General features: G+C 49.0%; 1 protein-coding gene across 12 annotated transcripts in view; it reads left to right on the forward strand.

Annotated features, from left to right (window-relative positions):
- Positions 1–15000, forward strand: part of celf6 (CUGBP Elav-like family member 6) — a gene marked incomplete at both ends in the record, with an annotated part of 122422 nt that overhangs the window by 78577 nt on the left and 28845 nt on the right. For all 12 annotated transcript variants that reach the window (XM_080539091.1, XM_080539095.1, XM_080539097.1 and 9 more), the window contains one exon: positions 5220–5268. In XM_080539091.1, coding sequence (XP_080395217.1) covers positions 5220–5268 — 49 coding nt within the window. The remainder of the gene's footprint in view (positions 1–5219; positions 5269–15000) is intronic.

Consider the following 15000-nt stretch of genomic DNA (forward strand, 5'->3'; position numbering starts at 1 on the left):
GCAGGGACACAGCTTTACAAAATGGAGGGGCAGAGGAAAAAGGAAGAGGAGGTCGTTATGAATATGAGGTTATTATGGCCATTATGAATGAATTAGAAACTAAACGGGTAACGTGAGGACGCTTACTAGCTATTTGAGATGCATATGACAAACAGACTGAAGCTCAGCTTCTACCCCAGGGCCATTCAGGCCCTGAACACAGCAAAGACCTAGGTTCTGGGCCCTGGACAGTCTGGACGGATTGATGGCAGCTGCTGGATTGAAATCAGGTGTAGTGCTGAGGCACAAATGTGTACATTTCAAGCCTGCAAACTGCGACACTTTAAATGAATGTGCAATAACACTATGTGCAATATGACAACCCTAGGGTACATAAGGTTGCAGAGAATAGGAAATGTTAGAATAGGTATAGCATAGCATAGAGTACAGCACAGTGTTTTATTTGTATAGTATAGTATAGTGGATAGTGTACATAGCCTTTATTCATGTAAACCAGCTCCTTTCCCTTCTTGTTTTTTAGTTTTTTTCTTTCCTAGCACCAGGGGAGCCACCCCTCCCAAATTTCGTTGATTGGTACCTGTACTATATCAATGACAATAAAGATCAATGACAATAAAGACCATTCATTCATTCATTCATTCATTCATTCATTCATACCCCCGCCGTGAGAGTGCTCTCTGTGTTTGTGGTAGACACAGAGGAAACACACGGAGGCTCTGGGAGATCAAGGCCTAGCTGTTGATATCCGACTGAAATGTAATACTGCAAAGTAAAGAGTGGTTACGGATTTTAAAGGCCATGTTTGCCATTTGTAGAAGGGGTATTTGTCAGTGTTTTGTGTGGATGTGAACCGGGCGGAAGCTCTCTGGCTGGCCCGCTGGCCCGGTGGGCAGTGGTATTTACAGGGATGTAAACAAGGTCAAAGGCCAGTGGTGTCCTTGTCTCTCTCTCTCTCTCTCTCTCTCTCTCTCTCTCTCTCTCTCTCTCTACCGCATTGTTATCAATCACACACACACACACACACTCACACACACATATACACATATATAGAGGCACGCACACACACACACACATACACACATGAGCGAGCAAGCGTGCATGCACACACACACACACACACACACACACACACATCACATATACACACACAGGCACACACATACACAAATACAACACACAACTCGCTGGATGTAAAGGGCTCTTAATGGGGTTTTTCTTCCACATTGTTTATTTCCCAATCCTCTGTGACCACAGCAAGGTTTTATTTGTCCAAATAGAATTAAAAATATAGATCAGCATGACAAATATAGATCTGCATGGAAAATATAGATCTGCATGAGAAATATAGATCTGCCTGAAAAGTATAGATCAGCATGACAATTATAGATCTGCATGAAAAATAAAGATCTGCATGAAAAATATAGATCTGCCTGAAAAATATAGATCAGCATGACAAATATAGATCAGCATAAAAATATAGATCAGCATAAAAATATAGATCAGCATAAATATAGATCAGACCCTGAAGTTTAAAAAAAGAAAGAAAAAAAGAAAGATAGGGAAGATGAACGGGGAGAGAATGAGAAATAGAAATAGAGAGAGAGACAGACAGAGAGAGAGGGCTGGGGGAAAAGAGAGAGAGAAAAAGAGAGAGAGTGGGGGATAGTGAGAGAGAGAGGAGGAGGAAGAGAGAGAGAGAGAGAGAGAGAGAAGAGGTAGCTTCCCTGAGCAGAGAGCTAGGGCTGTGAGTTCCTAGGCAAGACAGTGCGAGCTGCCTATTTGTCAGCATTGATCAACCCATTAACAGGCTGTGGTGGGAAGCATATTGGTTTTGGAGGCCAAAGGGCGAGAAGCAGACAAAGATAAAGCAAGATGGGAAGGTGGGTGGAGGGGGGGGGGGGTGGGCGGAGGGGGCAACTTCCACACATCTGCCTGTACTCCTTCCCCTAGTCCACTATGTCTACGATATGTTATACCTCTGTGTGCAGTCCCTGTGGGTGGGTAAAATATGGGATATTTTTTAAATTTAAAATGTTTTTATCTTACCTAGCCCCTTCCTGTGTGTATCTAGCAGAGAAAAAAACATGGCTGCCAGTCAGACAGAATGTCAGTCGTCTTCGTGGGTGTCTTGTGTGTGTCCATGCCCAGGGGGAGAGCAGGCTGTTCCCTCTCCCTGCCTCTGATGAATTCATATAATTAACTCTGCCTTGATCTGCCGGCTAATCCTGCACTCAGTAATAAGGGATTAAAATGTCACCTAAGCCACCTGCTGTTATTGAGCCCTGAGACTCGACTTGTGTGTGTGGGTGGGTGGTTTGTGGGTGGGTGCTTGTGTGTGTGTATGTGTGTGTGTGTGTGTGTGTGTGTGAGAGAGAGAAACTCTAGCAGTGTGTACCGCATGGACAAGAGTGTGTGTGTGTGTGTGTGTGTGTCTACTGCGAGTGCATAGCCTGTAGAGTACTGTATTTGCGAGTGTGTGACAGGAAATTAGTTTGCCTTCCTATTGAAATTGCCATGACGATAGAATATGAGTCTAGCTGGTTGAGGTGGTATGACTATAGAGTATGACTCTAGCTGGCTGAGGTGGTATGACTATAGACAGTGTTGCCAGATTGGGCGTATCCCCGCCCAATCGGGCTACTTATGATCACACTGGGCGGCTTTTAGACTGTGGTTAGGCTGGAAAACAATCCCATCTGGCAACACTGACTATAGAGTATGACTCTAGTGGTTGGGGTTTGGGATCCGGAGTTCGGTGTGCACTCTTCAACTCTGAAAACTTTTTCTTTTTAGTCACAATTGCTAAAAGAGGACACAGAAGTGGGACATGAAAGGAGGAGGGGGGTTGAGGAAGATTTTTTTCTTTTTTCTTTTTTTACTTTGTTCTCCCTATCACCTCACCTCACCGGCCAAGAAAGAGATAGAAGGCGTGTTGAGAGCAAAGGAGTGTGCCAACTCACTGGATAACGGACCAACGAGCTGCCTCCCCCTGCCCTCTTCTGCCTGGTTGCCTAGCAACCCCTAGTGTACTCTCGGAGCTGTCTAATGACTCCTGTTGCCGCGGCAGCGCCGAGGCTACTAATGGGGCTCGGCTCTGGAGCCCGGTGACCAATGGCTGCAGTTTAAGGCCAGGAGGGCTGACGGATCACTGAACGGGGACCCCGACACCTCAACCTACCTTTAACTTCCCCTAACAACCACCACTCCATCCTCCCATCCACCCAGCGCCCCCATTCCTCCTCTAACCTCCCCCGCTCCCCCCACACCACCACCACCACCACCTACCCTGCCTACCCCACCTACTACCCACCTCCCCACTCTCCCATCTTCCCCAACACCAGCGGAGAAAAGCCCCGTAGAGCAGCCGCAACATCTGGACCTTCCCAAGTTCCCCAGCCGCCCCTCGTCACGGCGCTAGCTTTAGCCATTAGTCATCTCTGCTCTCATTCAAGCACAGGCCCAGCAGAGTCCCCCCGACAACCACAGACAGGACAGAGCCGTGTGGATGGGGGGATATGCTATCTATCCACTGACAAGCCTTCTCCTTCTCTCGTGGGTTAGGGCTGTCAGCGTCACATGATGTTACAGTGATGGCCGCGGAGGGAGGAGATAACAATAGATGTGCATGTAGCTTGAGCTCGCAGCCGCTAAGTGTTTACATGTCAGCTAGCGTTAGTTGCACATCCTGTGTGTGTGTGTGTGTGTGTGTGTGTGTGTCTTTGTATGTGTGTGTGTGTCTTTGTGTGTGTGTGTGTGTGTGTCTTTGTATGTGTGTGTGTGTCTTTGTGTGTGTGTGTGTGTGTGTGTGTGTCTGTGTCTGTGTCTGTGTCTGTGTGTGTGTGTGTGTGTGTATGTATGTGTGTCTGTGTCTGTGTGTGTGTGAGCGTGTGTGTTCGACATGTGCATCTCCCTCCCGCTTTTGTTCCAGTGTCAGAGAGCACGGTACGCTCCAGTGGATGCGCGGGGCACAGTACCCAGGGGTGCCACGTCGTCGGACGCCCACGCCCCCCTCCCACGCCCCCCGCCCCGCCCGACCCTCATCTATATCGGGCTGGAGGTCTGGTCCGATATGAACGGCGTGGCTCCGTGACACTCGCTCCCACCATGGCCCTGTCCTCATGGCCTAGTTAAGAGAAGCAGGGCCCCGTGCCGACTGCAGCCAAACCCACCATTCCCCGGATGTCCTCCGTCACACAAGCGAACCCTCCGTAGACTGCCCTTTACAGCACACCCACTCCATTCATTGAGGAAAAATGGGAGTTGTTTTTATGGTTTTATATACAGTACGGGCTTGGGTACTCTTTCATCATTAAAGTCCTTCTCCACAGAGAGAGAGAGAGACCGCGAGAGAGAGAGAAAGAGAGAGAGAGAGAGAAGAATCAGAATATAGGAGCAAAGGGAGTCTTGGGAATTTCTTACTCACAGCAGGCGTTTTTTAAAAGCGCTTTTAATGTTGGCTCGCCCGCTTGCTTCGCTTTTTTCTTTCGCTGAAATATATCTTCAGAGGTTGTTTATTGATTCGCACTCTCGCCCTTTTACTGGGCCTCTCTCTCTGCTCTCTGACGACGGGTGTTTATGTGGCTCTCGATAACCACTATTATGCAGCAGAGGTCTGTCAGGGTGGGGCGGGGGGGGGTGAGGCGGGGTTGGCTTGACCAGAGCGGCCGGCATATTTGGTCACGACTTTCCGATCTGTTGCGCGAAGGGATGTCTCTGGCGGACGGAGAGGAAAGAGAGAGGGAAAAAGAAAGAGAGGAAAGAGGGGCGGGGTCCATCTGGGAGGGGGAGCCGAGGGGAGGGGAGGGGAGGGGAGAGAAGGGACCGGAATGGGAAAACTGCCGGGCAGGCCAGAGTGGCCCTCCATCCCCGCGGGGTTGGGAGTGGGTGATGTAATGGCATTAATCTCCCTGTGCCATCTGACACCTAGTGTGACTGTGTCATTGAGAAGTGCTAATTCTGCTGAACTGTGAGAGGGGAGGGGAGGTCTCTCTACCGGGCCGGGCTGGGCCCTGGGTTTCATTAAACACGCTGGCATCAGAAGAGCTCCTCGCCTTACTACTAGATCACTGTTTGTTTTTGTTTAGCTGACGATGTTGTGACAATCTTAGGACATGAACCCGATGCCCCCCCCCCCCTCTCTCTCTCTCTGTCGTTCTCGTAGCCAATGTCCTCAGATGGCCATGCTAACCCAGGCTTTTCTCTCTCTCTCTCTTTTCCAGATGAACCGACCCATCCAGGTGAAGCCAGCCGACAGCGAAGGACGAGGAGGTAATTAACCTTCTTCGGTGGTCTCCCCTCTCCTCCCACACCTACCCACCCACCCACTTCCACACACCTTAATATTCCACTCTCAGTACCAGAGACAGACACACTGGGAGTTTGCAGAGTAGCTGTTAATATAGGTCACTCGTTTCTATTGACTTCCCATCTGTGCCTTAGCAGAGAGAGAGAGCGAGAGAGAGAGAAAGAGAGAGAGAGAGAGAGAGAGAGAGAGAGAGAGAGAGAGAGAGAGAGAGAGAGAGAGAGAGAGAGGGCTGTCTCAGGTTCACTGTCACTGGCTCCAGGTTCAAAGACAAGCGGGCGAGCGAGGAGGAGAGGGGCGGACGGGTGGCGCTCCATCCCTCACCGTCCCCCTCCGAGTGACAGCTCAGCCTGGTTACAGATGAGAGCCACGGGGACCCCCCCCCCCCCTCTCCCCCCCTACACACACACCCCCCTAACCACCACCACACACACATTTTCTCCACATCTACACTTCAAAGCCAGTGTAGTCTACAGTACGTGTGTAGCTACTGTAGGTCTGATCATCAGTCACAAGGCGGGACAGTCAACCTCATCCTCTTTGAACTGGCTTGAATCTTTTAATTTACTATTTTGACAGAACATAAGACGGATGGAGATAGATAGAGATAGAGAGAGAGAGAGAGAGAGAGAGAGAGAGAGAGAGAGAGAGAGAGAGAGAGAGAGAGAGAGGAGAGAGAGAGAGAGAGAGAGAGAGAGAGAGGAGAGAGAGAGAGAGAGAGAGAGAGAGAGAGAGAGAGAAGGAGAGAGAGAGAGCGAGAGCAGTCAGTACAAGCCAGGCAGTTTTTGAAACAGGTAGTGGATACACTTGGGTTTAGGACTTTGACATGGTACCAAATCACTGTGGGAGTAGACAGTTACATATATTAAGCTTTCACACTTCTGAAAGTAATAGTGGTAATAGTAATAGTAGTAGTAGCAGTAGCAGTAGTAGTTGTAATATTAATAGTAGTAGTAGTAATAATAATAATAATAATAATAATAATAATAATAATAATAATAATAATAATAACTTTTATTTGTATAGCGCTTCTGCAAACGGAGTGCTCCAATCATTATATAATCTTATATATCATTTATTATTATTTGGTCATTTAAAGGCAATATTAAAAAGATGGGTTTTTAGTCTTGACTTGAACATATTTGCTGAGGTTGAATGCCTAATGTAAACTGGACGTTTTCCACAATTTGGGTGCATAAAATGAGAATGCAGCCTCACCAAATCTCTTCTTTTGTACATGTGGTACACAGAGAAAACCAGCATCAGAAGACCTGCAAGCTCTATTGGGCTGATATGCTAGCAAAAGGTATTTCAGATATTCTGGTGCTGTGCCAGTGAGAGCTTTATAAACAAGCAGAAGGATATTGAAATGTATTATATTCAGAATTTAGGAAGCCAGTGTAGGGTCTCTAAAAAAGCACTTTGGGATTACCTTTGTTTTCAGAAATGGTATCTGAGAAATAGGTTTGTCTAGCCAACTGCATTGCCCTATTATGTAAAGATCAGTTTTTTTTTTAAATGTCAAGGTGTATATGTAGTTTACACTTTCTCCCTTTGCGCTCTGCTTTACGGCAGTTTCTTTTTAATTGGCAGAGTTCTTCATTAGTAGTAGTAGTATTAGTAGTTGTAATTTAATAGTAGTAGTTGTAATTGTAATAGTAGTAGTAGTAGTTGTAATATTAATAGTAGTAGTAGTAGTAGTGGTAGTGGTAGGAGTAGTTGTAGTACTAGTAGTAGTAGTACAGTAGTCAATAGTAGTTGTAGCGGTAGTAGTGGTCGTGGTAGTATCATTTATTGGCAGCTAGCAGTCATAGACTGAATACACCAGTATTCCAGAACCACCCTCTGGCCCCAGCCAGAATGACAGTGTGATTGACTAGACCATTCTAAAGCCATTTGTGACTAACATCATCTGGGGTTAATGCAGATTAAGCCAGTTAGAGATTTACATGAGGGCAGAATTGCATCTAATTGACCCCGCCGTGCGTCTATATTGTGTGGGGGTCAGATGTGTGTATTCTGGGGTGCTGATTTACGTGGCCCGGGTGAGATTAGGCTCAGCCAGTCGGGTGATTTACGTGGTCAAGTGTGAATCAGACGGCCCATTTCACCACCACACACACTCCCCCCATTTTAGATCTTATTTTTGTCACGGCGCCACTTTAATTAACGACCATCTAAAAACAGGCAAAGTCTGACCGACAAGGCCTGGGCGAGGGCCAATCGGCGTTTTCACTGAGATAAATTGGATCTCGGTCTTAAGAGAGGAGGATGGATGGGGCCCGATATCAATTACTGAAGGGGGGGTTGGGGGAGGGCTAGGGGTGGGGTGGGGTGGGGGTGGGGGGGGACAGACAGAGTGAATGAAATACAGAGGGCTCTTTTTACCCCGGCGCGGCCCTGCTGCTGGTCTGTCAGAGGAACTTTAGGCTGGGGGAGGAGGACAGCGTAGGACGCGCGGCCGTTGGATGAAATAAGAGCACGCAGACAGGCCCCAACAGAGGGATATTGAACGTTAATGGCAACAGGAAGTCAGCAGACAGCGGCGCGGGGCGGCGGGAGGGGGGGGGGGGCAAAGCACAGCACAGCCGTGCCTGACAATGAAATGAGATTTACTATGAAGGCCTGTGGTTAAAGGAAAACAGACAGCTTCGGCTCGGAGGGCTAGAGGGGCTGGGGGGAGGCGGGGGGAGGGGGGAGAGAGCTGGGGGGGGGGACCCAGCTTCATGTCTCTCTCTGAGCGAGCAGAGCTAGGTAGACTATTCCCAGCGGGGCTCCCGTAGATTGGTTAGGGCTGAGACCCGCGGCTGCGCCCGGGACTTTTGCCACCCCTGGAATGGAGCCACATTCATCACATACAAGACATCGGCAATTATCTGTCATGGGGAGTCGAGAAGGTGTCTCGATTACGTGCTTGTGCTGGCATTAGGGCCCATTAGTGGGTTTAGATGCTCCGCCAACCCCCACTCCCCCCCCCCCCCCCCCCACTCTCCTCCCCCGCCTGCCTCCCCCTCCCCTAGAGACGGCCCCTCTCCAGGGATAGAGATGTGTCAGGAGCGCTAGTAAAAACTTCAGCTCAGGAAATGACTGCGAGACCAGACGGAGCATAATCCTGGATGCAGCTCTATTGCCATTGTGGATGGCAGAACTAATTCTGTGGCTGTCTATTAGAATGACTCATGTGTTATTTATTTTTCTCCCTCCCTCGGATTATCAAAAAGAATGGGGAATGGGAGGAGGCTTCGCAGACTTTAAATCTATTCTGCTCTCTGAGTCAACCGCCCCCTCTCTCTCTCTCTCTCTCTCTCTCTCTCTCTCTCTCTCTCTCTCTCTCTCTCTCTCTCTCTCTCTCTCTCCCTCGCCCGTGCAGTCCATCTCTATCTGCTGTGCTTAACACAGACCTTTTCTCTTTCAACTTTATCAAGTCATGATTCCAATTGGGAGATACAGAGAGACAATGGGAAGCAGGCCTTGCCTCTTGCTCCTCCACTATGCGGACAGTGCCGGAATAGAAAGTGTCTCATATCTACCACTTTAAACCCAAGCAATTTGCCTCAATCCAAACCGGGGGTGGGGGTGGGGAGGGAGGGAGGAGTGGGTTAGCTCACTCTCTCTCTCCTTCCTGCCAGAGAAGAAGAGGGAGAGAGATCAAGCGAGTGATAGATAGAAAAAAGGGGTTCCGAAAGAGAGGCCCGGGGAGAGAAGGAGCGAGCGAGGGAGGGAGGGAGGGAGAGGGAGAGAAAGAGAGAGAGAGAGAAAGATAAGGGGGGGAGGGAGGGAGGGAGGCAGAGGGAAGGAGAGGTGGAGAGAGAGAGAGATAAGGGGGGTAAGGGAGGGTGAGAGAGGGGCGGGGGGGGGGGGGGTCAGGCGGGATGAGAGATCTAACGGTGGGTGATGGAAGCAGCTGAGCGAATCTCAGTACTAAATCATTGAGGAGCCACACCATCCCTATCTCCTCGGCCCGAGAATCCCCCCCTTCCCCCTGACCTTGTCTGCCGCTGTGTCTGTGAAGAAAAGATGGGGCCAGATTATCTATGATTGGAGACGGCCATTATCGTAACACAATCTAGGAGCCGGGTTCCGCGTTCCCCCTCTCCTCGAAGCCCACAGTCCAGTAGACCAGAGACCACTGCTGACGAAGAACAGAGGCTTGAGGGGTCAGTCTCCAACACCCTCTCCCTTTATTTACTCTGATAAGATCAGCCGATTTTATTCATCTCTTTACACACTAGCACCTTCCTCCCCATGTACCTTTATAGATGAGTCCACCGGTTTGAGGCTGCTTGTGGGTAGAAATGGGAGGACGGGCTCGTTCTTCTAATGCATGGAATGGAATGAGGAATGGTATCAAACCTCCGATCTCCACCAGCCTCCACAGGGGTCCACTCTCTGCTACATGCACCTTTCGTAAACACTCTCTGGTGGGGCGCGTAATGTAATATGGCACATGCCATATAATTGGTAAAAGGTCCCCAGTTCGATTCCGGCCATTGTCATACTGCATGTCATCCCCACTCTCTCTCACCCATCCTTCCTGTCAATCTCTACTGTCTCTATCCCCAATAAAGCAACATATAAAAACATATTTTAAAAACAATCTCTGGCAGTCACACCTTTCATTAAGTCTCTATACCTGTGAAAGAATTAACTCTGTTATTCCTACTTAGTAACAACATTGTATTAACTTGTAAACAACTGTACATTGGTAACTGTGTTGTAATTCAAAAGTAATGGAGTTGAGTGGTTTGTGTTATTACAAAAGTGGAATAAAGACAGTTTCTTGTTACAATAACACAAACCACTTTCCTCCATATGCCATGTAAATCACCTAATTACTAACAACCTGTGAATACAATGTTGTTACTACAGTAATTACAGCGTTATTACACAGATAAGGGGGCAATTTCATGTAAAATGTTTAGAAAAACGCAAGGCAAGGCAAGTTCATTTGTATGGCACAATTCATACAACAAAGTATGCATATATTAATGCATAAAGCATTAAAAAAATACAGCCAGTCTCCTTAAATATAATATATTTCCACTAGTTATATAATGCAGTTATATTCCTCCATGTAATTCGGCAGCTACTATCTGAGTTCATGCTGTGTCAACACCTGAAGGTTCACTTCTGTGTTGGTTCTTGTTCTCCCTCTCGGCTTCTTCTACAAAGTGCTACAGTAGTTTTTGGGGAAGTGTTCGTCCTTGGCTCCTCGACACGCCTCTGAAAGCTGACCTCAGTCTAGAAGGTGAGAGATTGACAGGACCTCAAGCTGTTACTGTCATGCCCCACCCAGCAGGCAGGTAGGGGAGGAAGAGTGAGGGGCTGCTAGGGTTGGCAGGGTTGGCAGGGTTGGCAGGGTTGGCAGGGGCTGGCAGGGCCACTGGGGAGGGGCTGTCTGGAGGCACATCACGCCTACAGAGGACCACGCTCCACTTTACATGCAAATGAACCCCAAAAGATCCCTCTCTGCCTCTGGACATGAAACATGCAAAAACTCTCTCTCTGAGACTTGGAGAAGTCAAAAGGAGTTCTCGGCAAAGGCTCACAAGGAGACGCAGAGACCGAGGCTGTCTGAGGAAGCTCGGATCATAGAATAATCGCTCAAGGTTTGCCGGGCATCAAATTAAATTGCTTCGTTACAGCGTCTTGTAGGATAAAGGCCTCGCCACAAGAGAGAACATTATGCCCCAAAAAAACGTAATAGAGAAGACGAAAAAAAAAAACGCTTCAATATTTGCACAGAAATTGGACGAGGCAATTTCACGACGTTTTTTTCCCCCCGTTGTTCTGTGTTTCAAAGTCGCACCGGAAGGTTTAAAGTGCTCCGTTTCCTTCCAAAGTAAATGAAAGTGACAGCGTGAGCAGTATGAGTAATGCATTTACAAACAGGAGCGGCCTGTATCCTCTCATTATGGCCAATGCGGTGACAATTTGAATATTACTTCCCGTCTGATTATTATATTTATCGCCTCACTATGTTGAATAATCTCCCGGCATACATCAGATTAGGACAGATCAGGGCAGCAGGGAGACTTGCTGTGTTGTGTGCTGTGCTCTCAGAAGCACGGCCAGTCATAGGCTGTATCTTCCTCAGTAGGCTGAAGCTAGAGCTGCATGTGGATGGAGCTGAGGTTGAGGCTGGGGATGGGGCTGGGGCTGGGGCTGGGGCTGGGGCTAAGGCTGGGGCTGGGCCTGGGGCTGGGCCTGGGGCTGAAGCTGAGGTTAGGGCTGGGGCTGTAATAGCACTGCATGGGGCGAATGATGAATGGGATTTGGGCAGCTAGTGCTGAGGCTTAGGTTGGCTGCTGCTAATGCTAGTACTGGGGCTACTGGTATCACTAGGGCTAGGCTTAGTACCACTGCTTGGCCAATAGCTGGTGCAAGTTCTAGTGGTATAGAGCTGGTCGATGCTGCTAGTGCTACTGTAGTTCTGTGCAAGTGCTGGGCCTGTAGTTAGTGTTAGGGCTTGGGCTTGGGCTCCATTGTGCTAGTGCTAGTTATGTGCTAACAATAGGCCTGTAGCTAGTGTTAGCGCCATAGTGGTCCTCTGTGGCTCAGTTGGTAAGAGCATGGCGCTAACAACACTTAGGCTGTGGGTTCTCTTCCCACTGGGACCATATGTACAAACAAAGGTATGCGCTCACTGCAATATAAGTCGCTTTGGATAAAAGCGTCAGCTAAACGGCATAAGCATAGTGCCGGGCCTGTAGCTAGTGCTAGTGTTAATGCTAGGACTAGCATATGCTAGCTCTAAGGGGCTGGTGCTGGGCCCACCGTGCCAGAGCCTCCCAGGCAGCAGCCAGCATCAGGTTCTCTAATGAGCCCATCAACACCATAACCCTTCTGATGCGCTGCCTGGGACATTACTCTGTGCCTGAAATGCACCCAGAGGCCGTGCAGAGTTCTTTTATCGTTAGATGCAGCTGTCCATGCTTTTCAGAACTCCCCTCACATGCACTCCACGCGGGGTGTACGCTTTAAATGATGAAAATGTGCTGTCATTAAAAAAACATGTTAGCCACTGACGTCGGAGCATGAGACTAATTGTTGTTGTTTTTTTCCCTGCAAATGTCTTTGTAAACAAAGAGAGGGGGGAAAAAACTTGAGCTAAGTAGGTTTCACAACAACTCATTCCTGGCCCTGAGAGGGAAAGAGAGAAAAAAATAGAGAGAGAGAGAGAGAGAGAGAGAGAGAGAAGGGAAAGAGGCAGAGGGGGAGGGAGGGAGGGAGAGAGAGAGACAGAGAGACAGAGAGAGAACCAGAGAGAGAGAGAGGGAGGGAGGGAGAGGGAAAGAGAAAGAGAGATGAAAATAGAGAGAGAGAGACAGAGACAGAGAGAGAGAGAGAGAGAGCAAGAAGAGGCAGAGGGAGAGAGAGCCCGAGCTTTGCATGCCACAGTCTACAACAAAAGTAGCACTTTATTCCAGAGAGAGAGGCATCAATCTTGACAGCATATGGCGTCTGTGCAAAATCCATTAATTTTTAATACACCGGGCGCTGAAATGAAAAGGCTGCCTGAGACAAGCAATTGTCAGATGTCAGTTGTGTTTTGATAACTTTTTTGATCTCCATTTTTTTATTTGCATTCAGAAAATGGGTCCGTCCACATGCCATCTCAGTTTGGACATGGCTGGAGACTGACACACACCCATTTTCCACACAATTACTCCGAGCTTCAGTCAAGAAATAAACAGCTGGAGAGAGTGGATGATTGTGTGTGTGTGTGTGTGTGTGTGTGTGTGTGTGTGAGTATGTGTGCACGCTGCCGCCAGGCTAAGAGACATACATACACACACGCACGCACACACACACACACACACACACACACACACACACACACACACACACACACACACGCACCTATCCCTCTCTTAGGCACTCATCTTTAATGTAAAGCAGTAGGGAGTCTGGACCATGTGGATTACATGGGTCGTGTCTGAGTAGGGTAGGGCCTCTGCAGAGATCAGCTGTTCTCCAGCTCCAGCTAGGCCTATCCACACGGATAAGAGGAGAGCATCTCTTCATAGGAGATAAGTATAGTGAGATAGGCCAGACAGCCAAGTAGCATCGGCATGCCAGTATATCCTGAATAGTATAATAGTCTTCACTTGTCTCAGTATAAATGCAATAAATACAATTGTGTTTAAACTCTGCATTCATTGATTATTTTTTTTCCCACACTTTTTTTTACGGACGACTCTTAGTCAGCTCTGGGCTAGACAGCGCTTTATGCAAGGGGTGCATTAGAAGTTATTTATTCATAATCATAAATGCTCTCTAAAGCTTGCAAGTGGCCATAGGAGGCAGGGAGGAAAATGGAGAAATCCAATAAGCGCTGCTTCGCCGACAGGTGTAAAGTGGACTAATGAATAGCGATCCATACTCTGGCCCAGGCCATGCGGTCGGCCAGCCGGGCAGGGGGAAGCTCTTAGGTCAGGCAATGAAAAGATAGCCGCTCCGAAATTCAATTTCTCACCGCCGACCTTCCCGAAGGAATGCTCTAAACTAAAGAACTCTCGCAACTCCCTTTTAACACCCTTTCCGGCTCTAATTCATTATTTTTTTCTCTTCAGTTTGCCAAGCGCGTTTGAAAAGTTCATTACCCTCGCTCATGGCTAGTTAATTATCCTTGTAAAGCTGCCATTACATCTCCTCAGGCTGGTTGGAGATGAGGCTTTGTCCCAAAACATTAACACCCCACCAGAGGCCTTTAAAAGAACACTTTCGCCATTAAGGGTGGATAGTGACACCCCGAAGACATGTCGGATGACAGAGGGACAATCAAACCGGAGTCAGGTGTGCTCTGGGGGTACTTTCACCTCACCTCTCCTCTCACCTCTCTTTTCCCCCCTGGGCGCTGGGGGGCGAGAGCTCAGACTCGTTCCAGAGGAACACCTGTTCTTGTCTCAGAATTATGACTGAACACATCCCCAGCTGAGGCTCATGTTGCAGCCTCTCACGGTCTTGTACCAATAATACCCCCACTGATCACCCCCCCCCCCCCCCCCCCCCCCCAGTGACCACCCGGCCCCTCCGTACCTCTTTGACCTTTGTGCCTTGGGGGGCGTATCACTACAAGGCCAGAAGAACAGTAATGAGCAGACAGAGGGTTAACCTGACGTGTGAGGCGTGGTGACCACACAAGCGTCTACTGTAGGTAGTAGTGAAGGCTCCCACTTTGCACGCGATGTCAAGACATCTGGTGCAGTAGAGGGGACAGACAGAGACAGACAGACAGACAGACAGGCAGACAGGCAGACAGGCAGACAGGCAGACAGGCAGACAGGCTGACAGTCAGACAGTCAGACAGTCAGACTGTCAGACAGTCAGACAGGCAGGCAGGCAGACAGACAGACAGGCAGGCAGGCAGACAAGGAGGCAGGCTGACAGGCAGACAGACAGACAGACAGACAGACAGACAGGCAGACAGGCAGGCAGACAGGCAGACAGGCTGACAGGCTGACAGTCAGACAGTCAGACAGTCAGACAGTCAGACAGGCAGGCAGGCAGACAGACAGACAGGCAGGCAGGCAGGCAGACAAGGAGGCAGGCTGACAGGCAGACAGACAGACAGACAGACAGACAGACAGGCAGGCAGGCAGGCAGACAAGGGGGCAGGCTGACAGGCAGGCAGACCGGCTGGCAGGCAAGCAGGCAGGCAGACAGACAGACAGGCAGGCAGGCAGGCAGGCAGA

This window comes from Nansenia antarctica (genome assembly GCF_963989245.1).
Source record: "Nansenia antarctica genome assembly, chromosome: 9".
NCBI lineage: Eukaryota > Metazoa > Chordata > Actinopteri > Argentiniformes > Microstomatidae > Nansenia > Nansenia antarctica.